Source organism: Lynx rufus, unplaced genomic scaffold (assembly GCF_022079265.1).
Source record: "Lynx rufus isolate CCGP_SWC_20201006 ecotype Redwood Valley unplaced genomic scaffold, mLynRuf1.p SCAF_2, whole genome shotgun sequence".
In the NCBI taxonomy this organism is placed as follows: domain Eukaryota; kingdom Metazoa; phylum Chordata; class Mammalia; order Carnivora; family Felidae; genus Lynx; species Lynx rufus.
This window is the reverse complement of record NW_025814834.1, coordinates 117479125-117503887: the sequence shown is the minus strand read 5'-3', so window position 1 is coordinate 117503887 and position 24763 is coordinate 117479125. Positions and strand designations below refer to the sequence as shown.

At 37.8% G+C, this 24763-nt stretch overlaps 1 protein-coding gene across 4 annotated transcripts in view; it reads left to right on the top strand.

Annotated features, from left to right (window-relative positions):
* Positions 1 to 10616: 10616 nt before the first annotated feature.
* Positions 10617 to 24763, top strand: part of VPS45 (vacuolar protein sorting 45 homolog) — a 66068-nt gene continuing 51921 nt past the window's right edge. For 2 of the 4 annotated variants that reach the window (XM_047083542.1, XM_047083545.1), the window contains exons 1-10: positions 10617 to 10803; positions 11442 to 11576; positions 14710 to 14770; positions 17700 to 17779; positions 19077 to 19145; positions 19263 to 19400; positions 19832 to 19942; positions 22207 to 22341; positions 22916 to 23029; positions 23426 to 23593. In XM_047083542.1, the coding sequence (XP_046939498.1) occupies positions 10711 to 10803; positions 11442 to 11576; positions 14710 to 14770; positions 17700 to 17779; positions 19077 to 19145; positions 19263 to 19400; positions 19832 to 19942; positions 22207 to 22341; positions 22916 to 23029; positions 23426 to 23593 (1104 nt within the window). In that variant the 5' untranslated portion in view covers positions 10617 to 10710. Of the gene's footprint in view, positions 10804 to 11421; positions 11577 to 14709; positions 14771 to 17699; positions 17780 to 19076; positions 19146 to 19262; positions 19401 to 19831; positions 19943 to 22206; positions 22342 to 22915; positions 23030 to 23425; positions 23594 to 24763 lie in introns of all 4 variants that reach the window. The other 2 variants (XM_047083544.1, XM_047083543.1) reach the window with 2 other exon arrangements.

Sequence of the window (24763 nt, the reverse complement as noted above, 5' to 3'; positions counted from 1 at the left end):
CAATTTTTAAACTTCCTGCAATCCTACAGCAAGTCCTCAAGAATATATAATTGTGAACAAAAAGGCTTTATATTTATCCTACAGAAGGTAGGATATATAAACATCAATTACAAAGAAATATAAGGTAATATAATTAACATTACAAGCATTTTTAATAAAGCAGAGGAAATAATGTCTGTAGTTCTATTCCGAGTGTATCGAACCATTGAAAACAACTTCAGGGGCACCTGGGTGGCTCAGTCGGTTGAGCATCTGACTCTTGACTTTGGGTCAGGTCATGATCTTACAGTTGGAGAGTTCAAACCCTGCATCTGGCTCTGTGCTGACATCGCAGAGCCTGCCTGGCCTTCTGTCTCCCTCTCTGCTGCTCCCCTGCTTGCCCTCTAGCTCTCTAAATAAATAAATAAATACACTTTAAAAAACAACTTCAAAACCAATCAAATACAAAGGCACATCCCTATTACAGAAATACAATACATGCAAAGTATGTTTAACCTTTGAATATTGATGTGGCCTTCGCTTTTCCCCAGTCCAAACAACCTATTCTTAGTTCCTACAGCGCGCAGGATGGATGGGGAAAGGAAGAAGCTAAACCTTGGCTATTGTAGCATTTTAGGTGTGTGGCATATGTGTCATGCAGTAACAGCGGGATTGGAAGGGGTAAAGGCTGCTTTTCCTCAGTTAACGGCAGCTTCATCCTGCCGGTTGTTCAGGCTAAAAACCTGGCATCTTGCTGGGACTCCCCTGCCACATATCCTTCATCCAAACTCTCAGCTAATGCTGCCTCAATCTCTAGAATCCCTCCCCCACCTTCTCCATCTGCCTGGCTAAGGCCTCCCATCTCTCACCTGGGTTAATGTAAATACTCCTAACTAGTCTCCCTTTCTACCTTTGCCCTCTGCAGTTTATTCCCAACCCAACAGCCACATCAATCCTCTCCGTGAAGCTCTCCAGTGACTTACAGCTCATTCAAAATAAAAATCAGTGCCCTCCCAGTAGGGTCCTGCACACACTGTTCCCCATTATCTACTTTGCCCCCCACGCCTCAGCTCCAGCTACACTGTCCACTTAGCGCTTTGACCAACAGGCCATTCCCACCTCAGGGGTTTTGCAACCGCTCCTCCTTTTATTTGGAAGGTTCTTCACTTAGATACCACCTAGGTTATTCCTCTCACCCCCTTCAGGGTTTTGCTCGATGTCTACTTTTCAGTCAATGATTCTCTGACCATCCTGTGTATAACTACAAACCTTACACATGCCTATACTCCCCATCTCTTTTTTAAAAAGGTTATCATCTGGATAAAGCCATTTTGTTTTCCTCTATAGAATCATCATCTAATTACCATAAATTTTATGTATTTTCTTTGTCTGATTGTCCTAAGATTGTAAACTTCATAAAATAAGGAAATTTGTCTGTTTTGCTCAATGCTATATTTCCATAGCTAGCACACAGTAGGTGTTCAATAAGTGCTGGTTGAAAGAACGAATACCCTCCACAAAACCTCTAGTAACCAGTGCTGAGAACTAAGTGCCTCCATAGATGCCTTACACCGTGGGGGGTGGGGGTAGGTGGCTCCATACCAGTGCTAAGGCAGATGCATAGCATTATTAGATTTATATGAATATACTGCTCCCAGAAATTGAACAAGATAAATACCATATGCAGATATAAAACAAAGAAGATGATTTCCACATTAAAATCTAAAACTCAGAGATTTATGAACTGAGGTTTTCTAGCCGATTCCCCTCATTTGAAAGACAGAGGTCTAATGAGCTAAAATCATTTCTTTTTTTTTTCTTTTTAACATCTATTCAATTTTGAGAGACAGAGTGCAAGCAGGGGAGGGGCAAAGAGAGAGAGGGAGACACAGAATCCGAAGCAGGCTCCAGGCTCTGCACTGTCAGCACAGAGCCAGATGCAGGGCTTGAACCCACAAACCGTGAGATCATGACCAGAGCGTAAGTCAGATGCTTAACTGACTGAGCCACCCAGGCACCCCTAAAATAATTTCTGAAGCTCACCCAGATATTAGTAGTAAAATATACTATACATCAGATTACCTGGCTCTCAATTCAGTGTTCTTTGCATTCTATCATGGCAAACTTGAGTGTTCCCAGGAATTGAGTCAGTCTATAGCATCTGAATTTAAATGACTATATCACCAGGAAATAAAGAGTCTGATTTCCCAAAATTATTCCTAAATTAAACCATGGTGAGTCTCGATGTTGCTGTATTCTTTCAATAATTACTGGAAATTAAAGGAAAAAAAAACAATTTCACCATTAGTTGTATATTTTGTGCCATGAATAGGGGAAACTGTCGTTTGCAATATAGTATTCTGGCTGTAAGTATGGATGCTGGTGAACCTCCAGGTTCAAATTCCAGTTTTGTCACTTCTTGATGGAAATCTTCTTAACCTCTCTAGGCTTCAATTTTCTCATTTTCAAAAAGAGGGTAACAGCACTACTTACGTCATTGCGTTGTTATCAGAATAATGCACAGAAAGTACTCAGCACATAGCCTAACACATACATATTCATATTGACAGATTTACTGTCAGTTGCAATCAGACATGAAGAGAAGTTGTAATCACTTTTCCAGCCTTCAAATTTAGATATGACTTTATATTTATTAAACAAATCTCCCAAATTGAATGCTTGTTGATTTGAACCCTATAGCAATTACTTTTGTCTAGTTCCTTAAGAAATGAAAAAATTGGAAAGCGGTAAATGTTTGCAAATCTTTCAATATGATATAAAGCCAAAACCAGATGAAACTCAATACCAAAGCACTTCGTAATCTATTTTGACCAAAACAATATATTTTCCTTCAATCACGTAACCATTACTTAGTGAGCCATCATGCAATGTCGAAAAGCTGCTTTAGTTCTTGATACCTTCTTGGTGGTCCAAGGGCGCCCTCTGTCTGAGTACTGAAAAAATTCAAAGCTAAATTAAACACTTTTTGAAAACTGATGCTTTCTCAAGTACTTGATCAACAATTTTATGAAGTTCATTCTCTTTAATCACAGCTAGCAGCTAGAAAAAAACAAAATTCATGTCATTTGTGATTAGAGTGCCAGAACGGTTAAGTCTACATCCTTGTAATGTACTTGGGAATTTAAAAAGAAAACCCATGATATCTTTCCCAGAATTTATTCCGTATCATTCAATAAAATTATTGGCATAAATCATCTGGATAAGTATCTTGATCTCTTTGTTTGGACTGTCCATGTAAAACTCTACACTTTATTTAACATGCCATTGTCGAAGTTAGTCCAGTGATGAGTATCACCAACATGAAATATTTATTGGGTAATTTCTGTGCATAGGACTGCACTAGGTGAAAAGGATGGGAAAAAAACAACCTCTCTCCTCGAAGAAATGACAATCCACTTCCTAAAAAGGATGTGCGGAAAGGACATGTACAAAGAAATATGGTAAAATACCCACAGAAAAAGAAATATTTCTTTCAATTTGCTGCTGTGTCACCTTAGAAAAGTTACTTAACTTCTCTGAACCTCAGTTTATCTGTAATATCTAGACAATACCTCAAAGGAAAGTTGCAAAAATTGACTGAGATATTTGTAAAGGTCTCAGCACATAGTAAAAGCACCGTTAAAGATGTTTGCTTTTATTTATTAATATTATTAAGAGACATCTTGGGGCACCTTGGTGGCTCAGTCAGTTAAGTGTACAACTTCAGCTCAGGTCATGATCTCACAGTTCCTGAGTTCGAGACCCAAGCCTGGATCCGTGCAGACAGCTCAGAGCCTGGAGCCTGCTTCAGATTCTGTGTATGTGTGTGTGTGTGTGTGTGTGTGTGTGTGTGTGTGTCTCTCCCCCTCCCCCACTCAAGCTCTGTCTGTCTCTCTCTCTCTCTAAAAAATAAACATTAAAAAAAATAAATCTTGAACAACCTCCTACATTAAATTTCATTTGTTTCTAATAGAAAGATGTGCAAACAAAATATTTTTTATCTTATTTTTTCAATATCAAATATTCTTTCTAGTGAAGAAAAACAAGTAATCCTAATCAAATGCTTGATCAAGTCAATAATGAGCCATCTCTAAAGGAATTATTTCAATATAAAAAATATAATTAAAATTCCTTTACCACTAATGAAATTTAAGGATTTATAAGAACATGCATTTTCTGGTATTTACTTCACATGGCTTGCTTATTGTCTTGAAACATCTAAAATGTTGAAAATGATTTCGGGGCATCTGGGTGGCTCAGTTGGTTAAGCGGCTGACTTTGGCTCAAGTCATCATCCCCCAGTTCATGGGTTTGAGCCTCACGCCGGGCTCTAGGCTGACAACTAAGAGCCTGGAGCCTGCTTCTGATCCTGTGTCTCCCTCTCCCTCTGCCCCTCCCCTGCTCAAGCTCTGTCTCTCAAAAATGAATAAATGTTAAAAAAAATTTTTTTTAAATAATTTCATCACATTTCATGGTCATTTACTTTTTTTTTTAATTTTTTATGTTTATTTATTTTTGAGAGCAAGAGAGATAGAGCATGAGTGCGAGAGGGGCAGAGAGAGGAAGACACAGAATCCAAAGCAGACTCCAGGCTCTGTGTTGTCAGCACAGAGCCTGATGCGGGGCTCAAACTCACAGAGTGTGAGATCATGACCTGAGCCGAAGTCAGGCTGCTTAACTGACTGAGCCACCCAAGCACCCCTGGTCATTTACATTTCTAACCAGTGTAATCCAAGAACAGAATCATGATTATAAAAGAGACCCTACAATATTCTGGCTCAATCATTTTTTTAAATAAGAACTTATTATGCACCTTCTTAACAGTACACTTTTAAATTCGTTTTGTGAATTTTAATAATATCTCAGGAGAGCAAGCACATGACAATGTATTTGTTTGTTTATTGCTATTTCACCTTCATTTCTTCCTTCTCTGGTGTTCTCCCTTTTTTTTAAATTGAAGCATCGTTGACATACATTACGTTAGTCTCAGGTATACGACACAGTGATTCAACAAGTCTGTACCTTACACTATGCTCACCACAAGCATGGTTACCACCTGTGTGTCAAGTATTTTTATATTCAGTTTGTAGGTGGGGAAATTTATAAACAGTAAACACAGTGCAAAATATTTGCTAGGAAAAAGTAACTAAAGTTAGGCTAACAACTGCACGTATTAACTCACTTCCTGCTCACTCCAACCTAAGGTAGGTATTACCTTCTCCTGTCTACAAATGAAGAAACTGAGTCCTGGAGGGGCTATGTAACTTGCCAGAGTCCTGCAACTAGTGTTCAGCAGAATCGAGTCCAGGTTGCCCAATTCCAGAGCCTGCACTCTCAAGTTCTATATATCCTTCCTATTACTTAAAAGTAATTTTCTCCATTTGCAACTATGTGGATGGAACTAGAGGGTATTATGCTAAGCGAAATTAGTCAGAGAAAGACAAATATCATATGATTTCACTCATATGAGGACTTTAAGATGCAGAGCAGATGAACACAAGGGAAGGGAAGCAAAAATAATATAAAAACAGGGAGAGGGAGGGGCGCCTGGGTGGCTTAGTCTGTTAAGCATCCGAGGTCGGCTCAGGTCATGATCTCTCGGTCGGTGAGTTCAAGCCCCACGTTGAGCTCTGTGCTGACAGCTCAGAGCCTGGAGCCTGTTTCGGATTCTGTGTCTCCCTTTCTCTCTGACCCTCCCCCGTTCATGCTCTCTCTCTGTCTCAAAAATAAATAAACATTAAAAAACAAAAACAAATAACAGGGAGGGGTACAAAACATAAGAGAATCTTAAATATGGAGAACAGAGGGTTACTGGAGGGGTTGTGGGAGGGGGGATGAGCCAAATGGGTAAGGGACATTAAGCAATCTACTCCTGAAATCATTGTTTCACTATATGCTAACTCAGATGTAAATTTTAAAAAAAGTCATTTTCTTAAATATCCATGAGTCTGACATAAATAAGTGATTGAATAAATAAATGGAGGGGGGGAGTATAGCTCTTTTTTACAGAATTCCAAACAATAACCGTAGAAGAAATGAGGAAAGTAATTACCATCAGGTAAACACCAATGTTTGCAGGCAAGAATGTCCATGGATTCCAGTTAAAATTAGCAGGTATGACAAGTATGAGGAGAAATGGGACACTTGCAACACATCATGGCATCTCTCCATATATTTTTGTTTATTTTTGCTTCAAGTATAGATGTTTTTAAAAAGACTTTATTTTTTACCTGAAGACAGAACATTTGGAAGGCAGGAAGAGGAGTTTGGGGGGAAATGTAAGGTTTACATATTTTATAAAATAAAAAAATAAAGTTTAAAAAATAACATAAAAAGATAATGAAAAGACTTTATTTTGAATTTGAATTTCTAAGAAGTCTGCTTAAAACCGCAGGTATTTATTTATTTACTTATATTTATTTATTTATTTATCTTTGAGAGAGAGCAAGCAGGGGAGGGGCAGAGAGAGTGGGGGATTTGAAGCAGGCTTTGCGCTGAGAGCGCTGAGAGCAGGAGCCTGACTCGGGGCTCGGGGCTCGATCTCACCAGCTGAGACAGATCATGACCTGAGCCAAAGTTGGACGCTTAATTGACTGAGCCACTCAGGCACCCCTAGATTTTTTTAATCGAAGCATAACTGACATACAATGTTATATTAGTTTCAGGTGTACAACATATTGATTCGACAATTCTCTACATTACTAATGCTCATAACAATGTGTCGTCACCATCTGTCACCGTACACGATTACGTTATTATGAACTATATTCTTTATGCTGTACTTTTCATCTCCATGACTTTTTTAATTTTTTTTTCAACGTTTATTTATTTTTGGGACAGAGAGAGACAGAGCATGAACGGGGGAGGGGCAGAGAGAGAGGGAGACACAGAATCGGAAACAGGCTCCAGGCTCTGAGCCATCAGCCCAGAGCCCGACGCGGGGCTCGAACTCACGGACCGCGAGATCATGGCCTGGCTGAAGTCGGACGCTTAACCGACTGCGCCACCCAGGCGCCCCTCCATGACTTATTTATAACTGTAAGTTTTTACCTCTTAATTCCCTTTATCTATTTCCACATATTTATTAATTACAAGGAGAAAAATAATTTTACAGTGGAGAAACCCAGCAGAGACCACTAACCAAGTGATCAAAGTTAACATCACCATCAGAAAGGTGAAACCATGCAAACTACTCAATGTGCAGACAGGACTCTCTGTGCACATAATTTTTACTTAATGATTTAAAGCAATTCAATGTTTTTGCTGCCATAAAGTTCAGTACTAAACTACCAACTGTGACAAAAACTTAACAAATGCTGTTTGATTTGAAGTGGGGTAATCACTAAGTAACTTGAAGCATATTTTTCCTAAGTTTTCTCTCTGTGAAAATTGTACGGTTTACAAATTATGAAAGAGCAGCCCAATTCTTCCCATCAACACTTCTATTACTGTATGATAATGCAAGATAAACTTATTATGGAAATTATATTTGGAAGCTGTCATTTACAAATTCTGAAATTGACCACATTTAAAAATTTTCTTGTCAAAGGGAAATAAAATACATCTTATGTAAAAAAATAAGCTAAAAGGTATGTTTACCTTTTGATTTCAAATAATTAAAGCTGATACTTACTGAGCATTTAGTATGTACCAGACACTTTTTTTCTGCACATTATTTCATTAAGTTCTCACAATTTCCTAAAGTAAATCATTACCATTTATCAGATGAGAAAATGGTTAGAGGTTAAAGAACACTGCACAGGGACTAGTTGTCTGACACTGGGCAATACTGTCATTCTTTCTCCAAATACTTTTTCAATTGCTAACAAGTAGGAAATCTAATACCTAAGTCTCACTGAATTTCATCTTTACTTCTCTCCTATCCAGGGCTTGTGGGGGAAATGTTAACACCCAGCAACAAAGAACAATAGTAGATAATTAACAATCTAAGATAACTAAGAGTTAGCCATACAATTAATTATAATTATACTGAAGCTTATTTACATATCCTTTGTTTTATATCAAACTTTGAGTTCTGCAGGAAAAACATGATTTTAATTAAATATCAAATGGGTAGTTAAACCTCTATATTATTTTATTATTACATTACATTACACTTTGTAGAAAGTTGGAGCACATGTAATTATTCAGGTAATCATTCCTGTTTATTTCACTTACACACATATTTACAAGTCTACACAAAATGTACAAATGTAAATACAGTATTTTTTAACTTCCTGTTTTGTACCCTTAAAGCATTGATTTCTTGGACCTAAGCAAAAGTAACTTTCAAGTAATCACATTAGAAACTTTTATAATTAATGCAATCATAATTGAAGAATGTCATGATTTTTTAATTGAGAAGCCTTTATTATTGAAAATATTTGTTATTACAGTTTACTTACACTGTAAATTTAAACAAAGAAATAAGTAAGGCACTTCATATTGGCTTCTGAATTTGCTGTGTCTTGCCTACAACCAAACAAATTACTCTGGGTATATCCTGGATGAGTCTCAAAGCAAGAGTTTGGACTTTATCATTGGTGCCAGTCCTAATTTTAGAGAGAGATACAAAGTTCTTAATCTGGAGACATTTAAAATGGCTTTTGTAGTTTTCTTCAGAAAGGGAATAGGCTCTCAAACTTTAGGACTATCACAGCATCCTTTAATTACATCACAACTTTGGTACAAAATGTTTACATTCCATATCTTATCAATGTACAAAATAACAGTGCCACTGATATCATGGAACTTCCTGGGCAATGGAATGAATCGCTAAGCCTTGTCAAAATAGGCATTTTCCATCTCCTTAAAAATGTTAGAATTGTCCAACTATAAATAAAGAATGCAGTTTCTTGCCATGTATTGCCTCCAGATTGACTACTGCCTAATAAAGCACAAATTTCATAGACAAGACTTTCCTTGTTTCTTCTAAAAAAAATGTATAAAATGGAAAACAATCTTACACTGAAGTCTAAATTATAGGTAAGAAAAAACAAAAACCAAGGGACACAGGAAAGTGGTGAATTTTCAAACATTGATTAACTTACAAGATTTGCAGGTGTTTCACTGGTTCACTGTTTTCTATATTTTAAATTGTAATGTATTTTAAATATTTAATGTATTTAAGTTTTTAAGTAATATTTTAAATTAATAAATAGAATTTTCATATGTTAGATTTTTCTCATTTGTATCCCTTTAAAGTTCACATTTTCATTTTAACTTTTCTTTCAAAACATAACTCAAAAATGGATAAAAGCCCAATGGGAAGTTTTATTTACACGGTAGAAAAGTTGAAAAGAAAATAAGACACATTCTCTTCACAATTTCAGAAGTGACAAACATCTAGGATATTTCAAGTGGCTTCCCATCTCCCTGAAAGGATTTGATTATCCGATATAAAGTTTTATAAAGTAATCTTAATAGCCAGATTAATGTTAACGTGCTCTGGGTCTAGTTGTAATTGAATCCTTCTTAAAATATAACGAAAGAATGATTGATTTGGTAATGTTGAAACTATTGATTAAACAGACCCCAACAATGGTCATTATTTTAATGGAAATATTGACAAACAATTATAGTTGTAGATTCTTGTTGTTTCTTATTATCTTCCTGATTTTTCAATTCCCCAAAGTAAAGGTGCGGGGGGAAAACTAACATTTTCCCTCCTTTTCGAGAAATGGCATGATAAAGAGAAGACCTTTGGAGTATAAACACAATTGCAGACGTTTAGGAGTTGATGGCTTTAAGATTCATTTTGCTGCTAAGTTTTTGTTTCTTAAATCAAAATGTGTTTTCCCTTACAATCCCCACGCCACTTTGCTGTAGCCCTAGTGCATACGTACCCCCTACCCATTTCTGACTGTTAACTAGGCTCCTGCCCGCAGTGTCAGCGTCACAGGTCCCTCGCTCCCCGCTCGAGCAGGAGCCCGCAGAGTCCAATCCCCCAGGGTGCCGAACCTGGGGTCGCTCGCCCGTGCTGCCAGTCCCCGCGGCCGACTCAGCTCCAGGCCCTCCGGGAGGATCTGAGGCCTGTCCTAAAACATCCCTCAAGGGCATTCCTTTTGTTCTTTCATTCAACAAATATTCAATTTCACGTGCTCCTCACTCTTCGGAAAACCAAGTCGGGCCTCACTTTGCAAGAGTACTGGCCTCGTCTTGTTAAAGATACGGTGAAGCCGGGGAGGACGAACTTCGGCCATTACTTAGCAAATACCTTCCCGATCGGCCGGGCGCATTACGCCATCTCTCTTCCCTTAATCCTTCACTGCCCCCAGGAAAATATTCGTGGCAAACAGCGACCACGGCCACACTCTGCTGTTCTTGCCTCCAAGTCAGCCTTACGCCAAGTTCCTCCACCACGCGAGGGGCTACCCTCTCCCCAAGCCAGCAAGAGAGGCTTGCGGCCGCAGCCGGGGCACCCCGGAACCACGGCCGGCAGGTCCGAGTCCAGGCCTCACACACCTCTAGGCTGGCGGTGGGTGGCGGCGAATCACTGCCGAGCGTCGCAGCCCAGGGGTCTCAGCGGGGTTTTTCCGTTCCGCCGGGAGGCTGGATCGCCCGCGCCGCGCAGCGGAACCACAACTCCCAGCACCGCCGTTGCCCGGACTTCCGGAAGCCGAAGCCGGGCGGGGAGGAAGCCACCGAGACCCGGCCAAAAGGCCGGGGGTTAATTTAGCCAGAAAAAAGGGGGCGGGAAGGGCTGTGGGGCTAACCTGTCAATTCGCTACCATGAACGTGGTTTTTGCTGTGAAGCAGTACGTTTCCAAAATGATAGAGGACAGCGGTCCGGGTATGAAAGTACTTCTCATGGATAAAGAGACGGTGAGTTTGCTTTGCTCAGTATTTGTGAGGGAACCCTCCCTCCCTTACGATAGCTACTCCCACTCCGCTGTAGGATTTAGTATTTTTGAAAGGTTTTGAAACGAGGGTCAGTTCTGGATGGAACTGAAAGGTGGTATAAAGCTTGTCTAGTAGGTTTTCGGTCTAAATGGCTCTACCATCTACTACCAGAGATTTCTTCTTGTAACCCGGAACAATTTATTGGAGTCAGGAATCCTTTTCTAAATGTCTCTGGCAAGAAATAATATGTGAGACAGAGCACTTGGAAGACTTTTATTTCCACTTAGCGTTGTGTTTTTAAAATAAAGCTATTAGTGCTCAAGCTGAGATGACAGGTTATTATTTGTTGGTCACAGAATTATTTTTCTAAAAAACTCTCTAAGGTGATGGGGAAAATTTTTTGTTTTGGAAATGTATGGATTGTGTTCATAGAGAATATGTTGTTCATCCTGGTACCTTACCTATATGTTTTGGATGCTCAGTAAGTGTTATTACATATGTTAGTGTTTAAGTTATCCAGCTAAGTATTAATGAAAAATAATTTTTTAAGTCTTAAGTATTGTTGCTTGTTTATATTATTTCTAACTAGCATAATATTAGTTGATTCTTTTTCTTCACAGACTGGCATTGTGAGTATGGTATACACACAATCAGAGATTCTTCAGAAAGAAGTGTACCTTTTTGAACGCATTGATTCTCAAAATCGAGAGATCATGAAACATCTGAAAGCAATTTGTTTTCTTCGACCTACGAAGGTACTACATAAACTGAGCTGTCATCTGCCTAAATACAGAACACTATGATCTGAAAGCATTAAGAAGGCAAAATAAATTTGTATTATCGTCATTTGTGGCATCATATTTAACCGGCTTCATCAGAGTTATAACCTTGACTTTTCTCCTTTCCACATCTCAGTTCACTCCTTATAGCCCGTTTTTCCTCCAAGATGCCTTTTAGGTTCTCAGCCACTTCCAGAGCCACTATCCTGCCAGAGACGCACATCACTTCCTGGATTAATTCCTGGATTAACCTCCATACCTATTACACTGAACACCATTGCCACTTAATCTTGCACGCTTATATACCTACACCAGTATCTTGAGTCTGTATCATTTTATTTGCCTCTATGCACAGGAACGTATAATGGCTCACTTTTACTTCCATGATTAAATCAATATCTAGTAGCTCCGTCCTTGAAATCCTCCTTTAGCTGGTTTGGTCTGCCCTTATGTATACAGCCTCCTGTGTCCAATCTCTGCTCCTCCACTACGGCCAACTAGGCCTTTTTATCATCCCTCTACATGCTCATTCCTGTTCTCTATTTGTTCCCCTCCCCTAATTCTCCATTTGTTCTTTAGCCTTCTGTCCATCTTCACCCATCATCATATAAATCTAGCTTGAGTCCTCCTGTAAAAATCCTGTACTATTCCAGGCTTATTTTGTATATTTCCCTTTTTTTTTTTTCAATATTTATTTTTCAGAGAGAGAGAGTCAGAGAGAGAGAGTGTGAGCAGGGGAAGGGCAGAGAGAGAGGGAGACATAGAATCTGAAGGAGGCTCCAGGCTCCGAGCTGTCAGCACAGAGTCTGACGCGGGGCTTGAACTCACGAACTGTGAGATCATGACCTGAGCTGAAGTCAAACACTTCACTGACTGAGCCATACAGGCGCCCCTGTATATTTTCTTTATATTCATGTTCGCCAACTCCAATGAGCTGTTTTACCATGCTTGTATATTATGTACTTTCTGAAATACAAATCTGCTCATGTCATCCCCACTTGAAATCCTTGAATGACTTTTCATTGTTTTTATGCTAAACACAAAACTCCTCAATTGTGGTTCTGTATGGTCTAGTTCCTGTCATTTGTACAGCCTCATTTCAAACCACTCCCCCTTTTGCTCTTAGATACATTAATCTTTCAGTTCACTTTATTCTGTCATGCCACAGGACTTTTGAACAGACTCTTCTTTCAACCTGGATCTTACTCACTTCTTCCAGAAAGTCTTCCCTGGTTTTGCTGACCAAGCCAAACCCCCCTCTTACAAGCACTTACAGCACCATCTTCTCCCTATTGCTTGTCATAGTCTAAGTTTCATATGGTTTGTGTGATTAATATCTGTCTTACCTACCAGCAGTAAGCTCCATGAGAACAGAGGTGGTATCTGTTTTTTCACACTGCTATGTCTCCAGTGCCTGCTACATAGTGGACCTCAATAAACAGTTCCTGAATGAATGAATGCTTTAATACTGTATTATAGTCATTTCTAGTTGTTTCACATTTGTAGGTCTTTTGAAATTTTGGTGCTGAGAGGGATCTTAGAGATCATCTAGTCCATTTCCTAAGATTTTTCGTGAGAAAACCTCTTTCACAGCTGTATATATATACTCTCTCAAACTAAAAATGATTTATCCTTAAAATTATAAAGTTAACTTTCAATGTATTTTTTAATCTAAACGACAATTTTAAAAACCTTTTTCCCATTTAACAAGTAATGTGCATTGCTTGCGTTATTTTTAATTCTTTAAAGAAATGTGTGATTTTTTAAACATTCAATACTATTTTATATCATGTCTAGATTGGGGACTAAATTCATATTGAAATTTAACTTGTTAATAGTTAAATTTCTATCGACAATAGATTAAAAACCTGCATTATGATCTTAAGTAATTGGAATTCTTCAACGTTTATTTATTTTTGGGACAGAGAGAGACAGAGCATGAACGGGGGAGGGGCAGAGAGAGAGGGAGACACAGAATCGGAAACAGGCTCCAGGCTCTGAGCCATCAGCCCAGAGCCCGACGTGGGGCTCGAACTCCCGGACCGCGAGATGGTGACCTGGATGAAGTCGGACGCTTAACCGACTGCGCCACCCAGGCGCCCCAGTAATTGGAATTCTTATGTTTACTTCTAGATTTCATATTTATTTTTAAATAGTAGTCTTAGCCTACTGTGTGCAAATACTTCACAAATATTACAGTTGTACAATCTTAGGTCCCAATAAGTTAAAAGCCAAAGTAAATACAATTAAGTATATTTTCTCTTGAATGTTGGTTTTTAAAGAATTAGCTACATTTTGATAGTCTATATAAGAATTTTGATTAGGGGGCGCCTGGTGGCTTAGTCAGTTGAACGTCCTGACTTCAGCTCGGGTCATGATCTCACAGCTTGTGGGTTTGAGCCCCGCGTCGGGCTTTGTGCTGACAGCTCAGAGCCTGGAGTCTGCTTTTAGATTCTGTGTCTCCCTCTCTCTCTGTCTACCCCTCCCCTGCTCATGCTCTGTCTCTGTCTCTGTCTCTCAAAAATAAACATTAAAAAAAATTTTTTTTAAGAATTTTGATTGGATGAATAATTTACAGGCCAGCAGCCTGAGGCAAATTTGCAGAATTACTATCAATTTTATGTTGTAGTTCCACATTTGTGTTTTTAATATTTTTTTAATGTTTTATTTATTTTTGGGAGACAGAACGCGAGCAGGGGAGGGGTAGAGAGAGAGGGAGACAGAGGATCCAAAGCGGGCTTTGTGCTGAGGGCAGAGAGCCTGATGCAAGGTTCAAACTCACAAACTGTGAGATCATGACCTGAGATGAAGTTGGATGCTTAACCGACTAAGCTACCCAGGCATCCCTGTGTTTTTAATATTTTTAAATCTTAATTTGGCCAAGGTAATACAGCTAGTTAATGTTATAGTTGATTCCTGAATACTTAACGTATCTCTTTTTCACTGCCAGCCCTCACCCCTGCAATATACAAACACTTAATCTAGACCTCAGCACACAGTAGATTCTCACTAGATACTGAAATAAATCAATGGATGATATTTATTAATTTTTTACTTAAATATGAGTTCTCCTCATATATTATTTGTTTCTTTATTTTTTCCTTTCTAGGAGAATGTGGATTATCTGATTCAAGAGCTCCGGAGACCAAAATACAGTATATATTTTATTTGTAAGTATATTATTTCACCTATTCAATCATGTAACTGTATCCTAGATAGTTTTTTCCTGTTAGGTGCTTCATATCATCAATAAGTTAAGTGAATCCATCTCTATATAAGTCTGATTTTTTTAATGTCCTTTCAAAGTATTAAAAGTCTTATGGCTAACATTCTTTTAGAAAGCTGAGCGTGACTTTTTTCATCATTGATTAGGTAAAATTATTTTTTAAGTTTTCCTTTGCCTTTCAAGATTCTTTGCAAGGCAAAAGTTGTAAGTAGCCAAATTTCACATCCCACCTCTGAAAAAGAAGAAGAAGAAGAAGAAAAAGAAGAAGAAAAAGAAGAAGAAAGGGTACACTTATTCCCTATTTTGTACTTTCATGAACTGAGGCACAGAAGCTGAATTACTTGGAGGGAGGATATACTTGAGTGTGTTGGAAAAGCAAAGATTTATTTTACATACCAGATGAAAACATAACACTTCTTGCTACTTTATGTAATGGTTGAAAGAACAAGTTATTCAGTAGATACCTCTTATGTACATAATTTGTGGGGGGGAGTTTGGGGAGGGTACAGTCATGGAAATAAATTAGGTTTGCAGTTACTATACATTTTATATGATTTTTTATTTTTTTATGTAATACATTCTGCTTTAGAAAGTTACATCCATTCTCCTCTAGATGTCATTATTGATCCTTATAGGATTAGTAGGTATAGTTTATCTGGTGCCATTTCCAAAACAAAGACAAAACTTAATTCTCAGTATGTAGGACATTTGAGAAATTTTAAAGCTTGCTTGAAGGCTTTTTAGGGTTTAGATTATACTCTAAGATATACATACTTTTTATGTAACGATATGCAACAATATGCAACAATAAATAATGGTACCAAAAATTAATATTTGTGGGGCACCTGGGTAGGTCAGTCGGTTAAGCATCTGACTTTGGCTCAGGTCACGATCTCATGGGTTCATGGGTTTGAGCCCTGCATCAGGCTCTGTGCTGACAGCTCAGAGCCTGGAGCCTGCTTCAGATTCTGTGTCTCCCTCTCTCTCTGCCCCTTCCTGGCTCATGCTCTGTCTCTCTCTGTCTCAACAATAAATAAACACTAAAAATAAATAAGTAAAATAAAAAAGAAATTTAAAAATAAAAATTAAAAAGAAATCAAAAAAAGAGAAACTGCTAAATGTTTTCTACAGTGACTATAAGCCAGATACTTAGGAAAGTGTAGAAACTTGTACTCAATGACATATATATGTATATGAGAGAGATTCCCTGTATTGCTGAATTTAAGTAGACATCTAATGGAGTCACTCTTGTGCTGTCTCTCAGTTAAAAATTGAGTAGGTCACAAGATGAAAGGCTCCCTTTTCCTCTAAAGAGTTCTTTGATACAGCAGTTAAGACTAATAACCAATAATAAATCTACTGCCTAGTCTCCTCGTTCTTTTTTTATTTTGAGAGAAAGAACATGAGTGAGGGAGGGGCAGAGAGAGGCAGAGAGGGAATCCCAAGCAGTCTCCTTGCTGTCAGCACAGAACCCGATGCAGGGCTTGAACTCACAAACTATGAGATCATGACCTGAGCCAAAACCCAAGAGTCGGATGCTTAACTGATGGAGCCACCCAGCCACCCCTCATCTCATTTTTTTATAATTTCATTTTTTGCATTTTTATGTCTACTAAACATCTTGTATGATAGGCTCCTCCCTTCCTTTATTTAAATAAAAACTATTTCTATTATGGAAATTTTCAACTATATACAGAAGTAGACAATAATATAATAAATTCCAGTGTACCCATCCCCCAGTTTCAAACATTGCTTTGCCACAGTCTGTCTTGTTTTAGCTATGGTGCTGCCACCTACTTCCACACCAATGGTATTTTGAAGGAGATCTAAGACATATGTCATCCCTAAATATTTCAGTGTGCATCTCTAAAAGATAAGGACTCATTTTTAAAGATACCATTATTATTCCCAATAATGACAAATGATTCCTGTTTTCAAATACTCATTCATTGTTCAAATTTCAAACTCTCTTATTTTTCCCCCACTGTTTTTGTATTTGAATTAGGATCATAGTAAGATCCACACATATCTATTGGTTGATATGTTGTTTCAGTTTCTTTAATCTTCTTTAGATGTTCTCTCTCTTCCTCTTTCTCTCTCTCTCTCTCTCTCTCTGTCTCTCTCCCCGCCTCTTCCCACCCACCCCACCCCACCCCGGGCAATTTATTATTGAAGAAACTACATTGTTCTGTTAAAGTTTCTGACAGCCTGCATCTTGGCGATTGTATCCCCATGGGTAGTTTAACAAATTCTTTGCAGTTTAAAATATTTCTCTATCCTCTAGTTTTGTAAATTGGTACCTGGATATAGAGGCTTAATTAGGTTTAGATTTGATTTCTTTTTGGCAAGAATATTTGATAGTCAGTGTTGTGTGCTTTCAATGATTATCTCTTACTGTGATATCAGCGGCAGTTGGTGCTCAGTGCCCAGGTCCATCATTGATTCATTAGTGGTTGATAAAAATGATGATGTTTTAATTCTATCATTATCATTTTTTCTTTGTTTTTTTAGTTGGAATATTTCCATAAAGAGGAATTTCCCCTCGTCTTCTCTCTGGTGGTACAGTTTGTATTTGAGGGAAGAAGACGCACTTCTTTCCGTTATTTGTTATTTTCAATATTAAGGACTTCCTTCCTGCTATCCTCCAATGCCTACATAGTGGTCTTTTTTTTTTTTAAGTATTATTATGGACTTACGGATTTAAACATATTTGTGCTATTCATTTCAATTTGAAGGTGTTTGACTTTGACATATACCACAATGTATACCAAACTTCACTTAGTCATTAGGCTTTAACTGTCAAGCCCATTTACGTCTAATTGCAGCAGAGGTGATCTCCTTTGAATCAGCCACAACTCATATGTCTGTTTCAGATTTCAGTAATGTGATCAGCAAGAGTGATGTGAAGTCATTAGCTGAAGCTGATGAACAGGAAGTCGTGGCTGAGGTTCAGGTAAACGTATTGGTCCTCTAACACATCTCTTGTTATTGGCCCTTTTTAAAGATTTGCATCTAAAATAAGAAAAGTGCTGTCTCAAGGGAGGCTGTTGATCAGACACAATAAATGTGCATTGCATCAAACTATTCTCATATTTAGAAAGTTTGTAAGAGGTATCAAATTGAAGGAAAACAAAATTAGAGGAATCAGTGCAAATAAGGAGATTGCACTGGTATTGGATCCTATTGCATGGATAAGGAGGGTTTCATAGGGTTGGGGACAGGGTCAGATATATCTTCTAGTTTTATGAACCACATTATAAGAATGTTCATCTACAGGGCTATGTCTGATTGGAAAAGAATAGAAAGTAAAGGATGTGAGTGAGGTTTGTTAAAGTTCTTTTTGTGATTATCTTGCTCTGTCTGGGAGGTAAAAAGCATACTTTTGTCATTAGGTTAAAACTTGGTAACTTCTAAATATTTATTCTGCATGGTATAGAATACGTGGCATTAGAACATACCATGTTACCTTTTACTTAAACGCTTTAGTGTTCTTGGATACATTTATCACAAATGTTTGAATACATTTATCACCTAAGCGAAGAATAGGGCAGCAAATAAATGAGTTTTGGATTTTCAGAAGGATGTGCTAGGTGGTAAAGGAATGAAAAAGAATGACCTATTTTATTTTTATTTTTTTATTAAAAAAATTTTTTTTTAATGTTTGTTTATCTTTGAGAGAGAGAGAAACAGGATGCGAGTGGGTTAGGGGCAGACAGAGAGGGAGACAGAGAATCCAAAGCAAGCTCCAGGCTCCAAGCTGCCAGCACAGAGCCCAACGCGGGTCTCGAACCCACGAGCCGTGAGATCATAATGTGAGCCAAAGTCGGACACTCAACCGACTCAGCCATCCAGGAGCCCCAAGAATGACCTATTTTAAATCATGTTCTGCCTCATGAGAATACACTGGATTAAAAACAAAAAAAAAAAGAATACACTGAACAGCAAAGTTCTTTTTCATCTGTGTGTGACATTGTATATCCTATAGCAGTGTCTTAATTTTACTAATTGATAAATGTGCACAGAAGTCTCCAGAAATGTAATATTTATACTTCTACAACTTTGTTTTTTGTTTTTTAAAAGATTTATTATTATTGCTACTATTTTATAATTATTTTATTCCCCCACATTGCTCCCCCTGCATTTGCTCAAATTTGATTATATCACATAGTATTATATTACATATGAAAATGTTACTTTATCATCAGTTGGAATTTATGAAACGAATGACTGATCTTGTGCTTCGTTTGCAGGAATTTTATGGTGATTACATTGCTGTGAATCCACATTTGTTTTCCCTGAATATTTTGGGTTGCTGCCAGGTATGGAATGAAAGGATAAAAAAATAAGTTTATCAGGTGGGAGTTAATTCAGCAAGTAATTGGACTTGTAAGAAAAAATTCAAATATTTTCTCTGATAATATATTTTTAACAAAAAGGGTCGAAATTGGGATCCAGCCCAGCTATCCAGAACAACTCAAGGACTGACGGCTCTCCTTCTATCTCTGAAGAAGTGTCCCATGATTCGTTATCAGCTTTCATCAGAGTCAGCAAAGAGACTTGCAGAATGTGTTAAGGTATGGCTTTTTCTATCCCCAGTTCCAAAGACCATTCATTTCCTTATCATATTTCAGAAACTATAGGAATAGTTTATCTATAACCAATGAGGTGATATGTTAGGTTTACTGGCAAAGAGGTAGATATTTGTAATAAAAAACCAAAAGCAACAAATTAGAGCTGAGATTCTTAGGCTTAACTCAAAAAAAATTTGCTAGCTATTTAACCTATTTTGATCCAGTTAAGCCATTGGTAAAATAGAGTTTTAAATACTAACCTCTTAAACAGGATGCTACCAGACGTTGTCAAGCTTTTGAATCCTTTTCTGGAAAGCCTATGAAGATGCAAAGAACTGTTGTTAAATGTGTATTTTATGTATTAATTTTATGTTTATATCATCTCTGTCTGTAACTAATTGGTTGACCAAATCATCTTTCTGTCTCATCCACAGCAAGTAATAACTAAAGAATATGAACTGTTTGAATTCCGGCGGACTGAGGTTCCTCCGTTGCTGCTTATTTTAGATCGTTGCGATGATGCCATCACCCCATTGCTAAACCAGGTGCAGAACCCTTTATTAGCATAATACAAGTACAATTTCATGTGGTATTCATCAAAATGCCAATGTGGAAATGAACAATGTCATCCATGTATTCTCCTCCTTATTTTCAGCTTTTCTTTTTTTTGCCTTGTATTTCCTATTATTTTGGTATCAACCACGGTCATCTTCGATTCTTTCTTCTGCTTTATCCTTTCTGTCCCTTTCTACCACCACCTTCACCTCTAATCAAGGCAACTTCTAGGTTCTGTAGATTCTACTTTTCCAGTGTCTGTCTGCAATTTCCCATTCATACTGCTGTCACCTTGTCATAAACCCTTAATCTTTTATAAGATTACTGAAATAGTCATCTACTTGATTCCTCACTCTTATTTCTTATTTTCCTTTTTTATAAGAAAACAGATATACACTTTTATTTATTTACTTTTCAGTAAGTTTAAGTCCTTGAGGATATAGAATCACATGGATTCTGTGTCCAATGGCCTTAGCAGGTAGGTTGCTTTGGAATTGACATGAACCATGCTGCTGTTTGCTTTGAATAGGAGCTGCCTTTTCCTAGATTACTCTGGTTTTCTTCGTTTCGCCACCAGGAGTCACTGTGTTGTTCTTTTCTTGGTACACATAAGTACATCTCTTGCCTAGAAAGAATTCAGTTTCATTCTGAGCATAAACACCTTCAGTTTTAAGAAGAGCTGTATGCTCCCTCTGGTTCTGGAGACCCTGCTTATGGTCAGCAAAAATGGCATTGGACCATAGCCTTCCAGGCATATTTGTCATTTTAGGAATCCTATTCCCAGCAGGCCTTCACAGGCTCCAAGATTGCTGAAACAGAAGGGGCTTGATTCTCCACTTTTAATTTCTTCCCACTCTAATATATTCCACAGTGTTGTTAAATTACTTTATTTATTTATTTATATGTAGAGAGAGAGCATGTGCGCTAGCGAGCACAAGTGGGGAAGGGGCAGAGGAAGGGAGAGAATCCCAAGCAGGCTCCACACTGCCAGCACGGAGTCCAATGCAGGGCTTGAACCAACAAAACAGTAAGATCATGACCTGAGCCGAAATCAAGAATTGGATGCTTAACCAACTGAGCCACCCAGGCGTCCCTTAAATTATTTTCCTAAAGCACAGTTCTGATCTTTTTACTCTTGACTCAAAAATCTTCATTGCTTCCCATTTGCCTACTGGCTTAAATACAGACTCCTGAACTTGGTGTCTAAGAGCCTTGACAATATAGGCCCAACTTTAACCTACAGCTCAGGACACTTAACCGACTGAGCCACCCAGGTGCTCCAACTGATAATTTTAATTATAGAGTAAGTGCTAATGGTAGACGCATGCACAGGATGCTGCCTGTGGAAGCATAAACATTTTGTTGTACTGAATTTACATACCCCAATGAAACTTGCTTTTTTAAGGATTCATTTGGCAAATATTTTTGGAAATTAAGCACCTTCTTTTATAACCTCTTAAGTTCTTTCTTAATAGATCTATATTGCTTAAGATGAAATGTATAAATCTTTCTAGCATTTAGATTCTAGAGTTAGAGAGTAATTGGCTGGAAAATACTTAGTTTTGTCTAAAGGACCTAGGACTAAAAGTAACCCATTCTCCATAAATGGTGAGAAGGCAAAATTTGGAGTTTCTCCTTTCCATTTTTGCCAAATAAGTTCACATTTTGTAAGAATGGAAACCAATCCTTCTTCACAATTCATGTTAAGGAAAAATAGGAAATAAAATGGATACAGAGGCAAGCTTCTGAATATGTGTGTTTTGATCAACTTACAAGGTTTTTTTCTGATAATATTAGTGTTCCCAAGATAAATATAGCACCACTCAGATCTGCAAGAACACACTTCTCATGCTGCAGAAAACCACAGAAGCGTACAGGAAATGGTACAGCTTGTAACTGCAGTACCAATATAGCCCTATCTGTGAAGCCAAAAATATACTCTTAATTCACGGGCAAAAAGTAGAGCTAATGATAGATCTAATTTGTTTTCTTTCTATAAGGAATATTAATCTCGCTGCCCCTCTTCCAAAAGTGTAAACTCTAAAAGTATTTTGACTTTTAGTTTAACCAACTACAGTAAGTCTTAATGCTTAGTATAACACAAAGTATTAATAAAACTTGAACTAAATAAAGAGCCTCTGTGTAAAGAAGACTAGTTGCTAAGAATGTTACCAGTTTTTATTTGTTTTCCTGAACATTTGCTATTTCCATGTTTTACCAGTTACCAATTTTTCTGTCCTACTTCTTCATTTAGTGGACATATCAGGCCATGGTCCATGAACTACTGGGCATAAACAACAATCGGATTGATCTTTCCAGAGTGCCGGGGATCAGTAAAGACTTAAGAGAGGTGGTCCTATCTGCTGAAAACGATGAATTCTATGCTAATGTAGGTTAAAATTTTTTTTCATTGTTTTTCATTATTTTTCTGTAAGAAGGCCGGTGTTGACTAATGTAGGTTAAAATTTTTTTTCGTTGTTTTTCATTATTTTTATGTAAGAAGGCTGGTGTTGACTTGTTCGAATGAAAACAGGTATGGGATTTCATGGGGAAGGTTGTTGAGGCATCCTGTAGATAAACTGCATCTCAAGAGAAGGCAGAAGATTTGGATTCTGACCCTTTAACAGTTTTTTTCCCATAGAAATCACATATTTAGTTTTATACTCTCAGAATTAGAACCCGATTTATTTACTTCCTTCCCTTCTGTAGCCCTTTGTGAGAATAGTAATGGCATTCATCACCCGTGTCCTGGCCAGTGTCCAGATTTGGTCATTATAATGGAATTTTCTTGCCTTTCAATTCTGTCTTTGGGATTCTTTCTCACTTCTTTTATTTTTTTAATTTATTTATTTATTTTTCAAAATATGAAATTTATTGTCAAATTGGTTTCCATTTCTCACTTCTTTTAAATGATCTGGAAGTCAGACTCATTGCTGGAACTGTTTCCAACTTCCTTTTCACAGAATATGTACCTGAACTTTGCTGAGATTGGTAGCAATATAAAGAATCTCATGGAAGACTTTCAGAAGAAGAAACCAAAAGAACAGCAAAAACTAGAATCAATAGCAGACATGAAGGTAAATTGAACATGTTCATGGATGACTAACATGCAAGACTTTGGAACTATTCATGTAAGCAATATTTCTAGAATATTCTCAGTCTGATTTCTGCCTACATTCATTTGTTTGGTTTGAAATAATTTTCTGTACTATTTCTCTCTAGGAAACAGTATAGTGAAAACTTCATAACAAGCCATGTACTTTTTTCCATTCTTCAGTCACATTTGGACTATTTAAAGAGTCAGTGTATTGACATATACCAGTTCTTATCTTCTTAAGCATAAACAAAATACCATGTGATTGGTAGATGCCTTAGTCTGGGCAGAACAATTCCTGCTTATTTTTTCCCTTCTTCATACATGTCTATCCTCAGTCAAATAACAGAACCCTCAATTGATGTCTTTCCCATGGCAGGCCTTTGTTGAGAATTACCCACAGTTTAAGAAGATGTCTGGGACGGTATCAAAGCATGTGACAGTGGTTGGAGAGCTGTCTCGGTTGGTCAGTGAGCGGAATCTGCTGGAGGTTTCAGAAGTTGAGCAAGAACTGGCCTGTCAGAATGACCATTCTAGTGCTCTCCAGGTATCTATTCAGTCCAATTTGATGAGCACCTACTGTGTGTAAGGCACTGTGCCAGGCAGAACAAGAGATACAAAGGCAAAAGTAATCCTTCTTCACTAACGTGGAATTTATTGTCTAACAAGGAGTTGAGACAAGAACACAGATTAGTTTGATTTTAGATACAAGAGCCACAGGAGAAGAATAATGTGCAGTAGCAGAGGGTTCAGGCAGTTAAGGAGTATTTAGGAGGGCATCCTAGGCTACTAGAAAGAATTCTAGACCAAAATCAGAAGATCTGGATTTTGGCCATTTGCCACTTACTGGCTTTGTGACCTGGAGCCGTTGGCTTATTTTCTGAGCCAGTTTCCTCATCTGTAAATGATATTTATCTCACAATGTTGTAAGGAAGATTTAAAGATGCAATATATATTAAAATGTATTATCTAAGTTTTTTATTATTGAACACTTGCTCTTCAGTCCATAAACATGTGAATGCCTGCTGCGTGTACATAGTGCTATAAGGATCCAGAGGTACGAAGAGGAAAAAGATACCATACTTTTCCTCAAAGAGCTCACATGATAGTAGGGGAGAAGGAAATTTAAACCAGGAATTACCATATGATAAGTGCTGTTATACTAGAGGTATTTACAAAAGGATATGGAAATACAGAGGAAGGACAACTGTTTTCCCTAAGGATGAGGCTTCTTAAAGAAGATGACATTAGATTGGGTCTGGACAAATAAGTAGGAGTGCACCAAACAGAGTAGAAGTGTACCAACCAGAGACAAGAGGGGAAATTCTTAGCAGAGATAATGCAGGCATGGAGATGGCGGGGGGCGAGGGGGGGTGGGTTAAGGGAACAGAGAATAATTCAATGTAGCTAGTGCAAGGTACAAGATGAGGAGTGGTCTTAGATAAGCCAGAAAGACTGGGGCCCAATTATGGCCACTGAAAGGAGATGGGGCTTTAATCTTAAAATGTTGAGAGTTACCAGAGGATTTTAGAAAAAAAGGGACATAATCAGACCCTGGCCTTAAGAAATTTGCAGCATTGTTGAAGGGACAAAACTAAAACACAAGAAACGCTTAGCGTTTTAAGGTAATATTTAATTAAGTCAAAATTGTGATGCTGACTATAAGATTGAGGTTATTGAGAACAGTTCCTTAGAGAAGATGATATTAAGATGGACC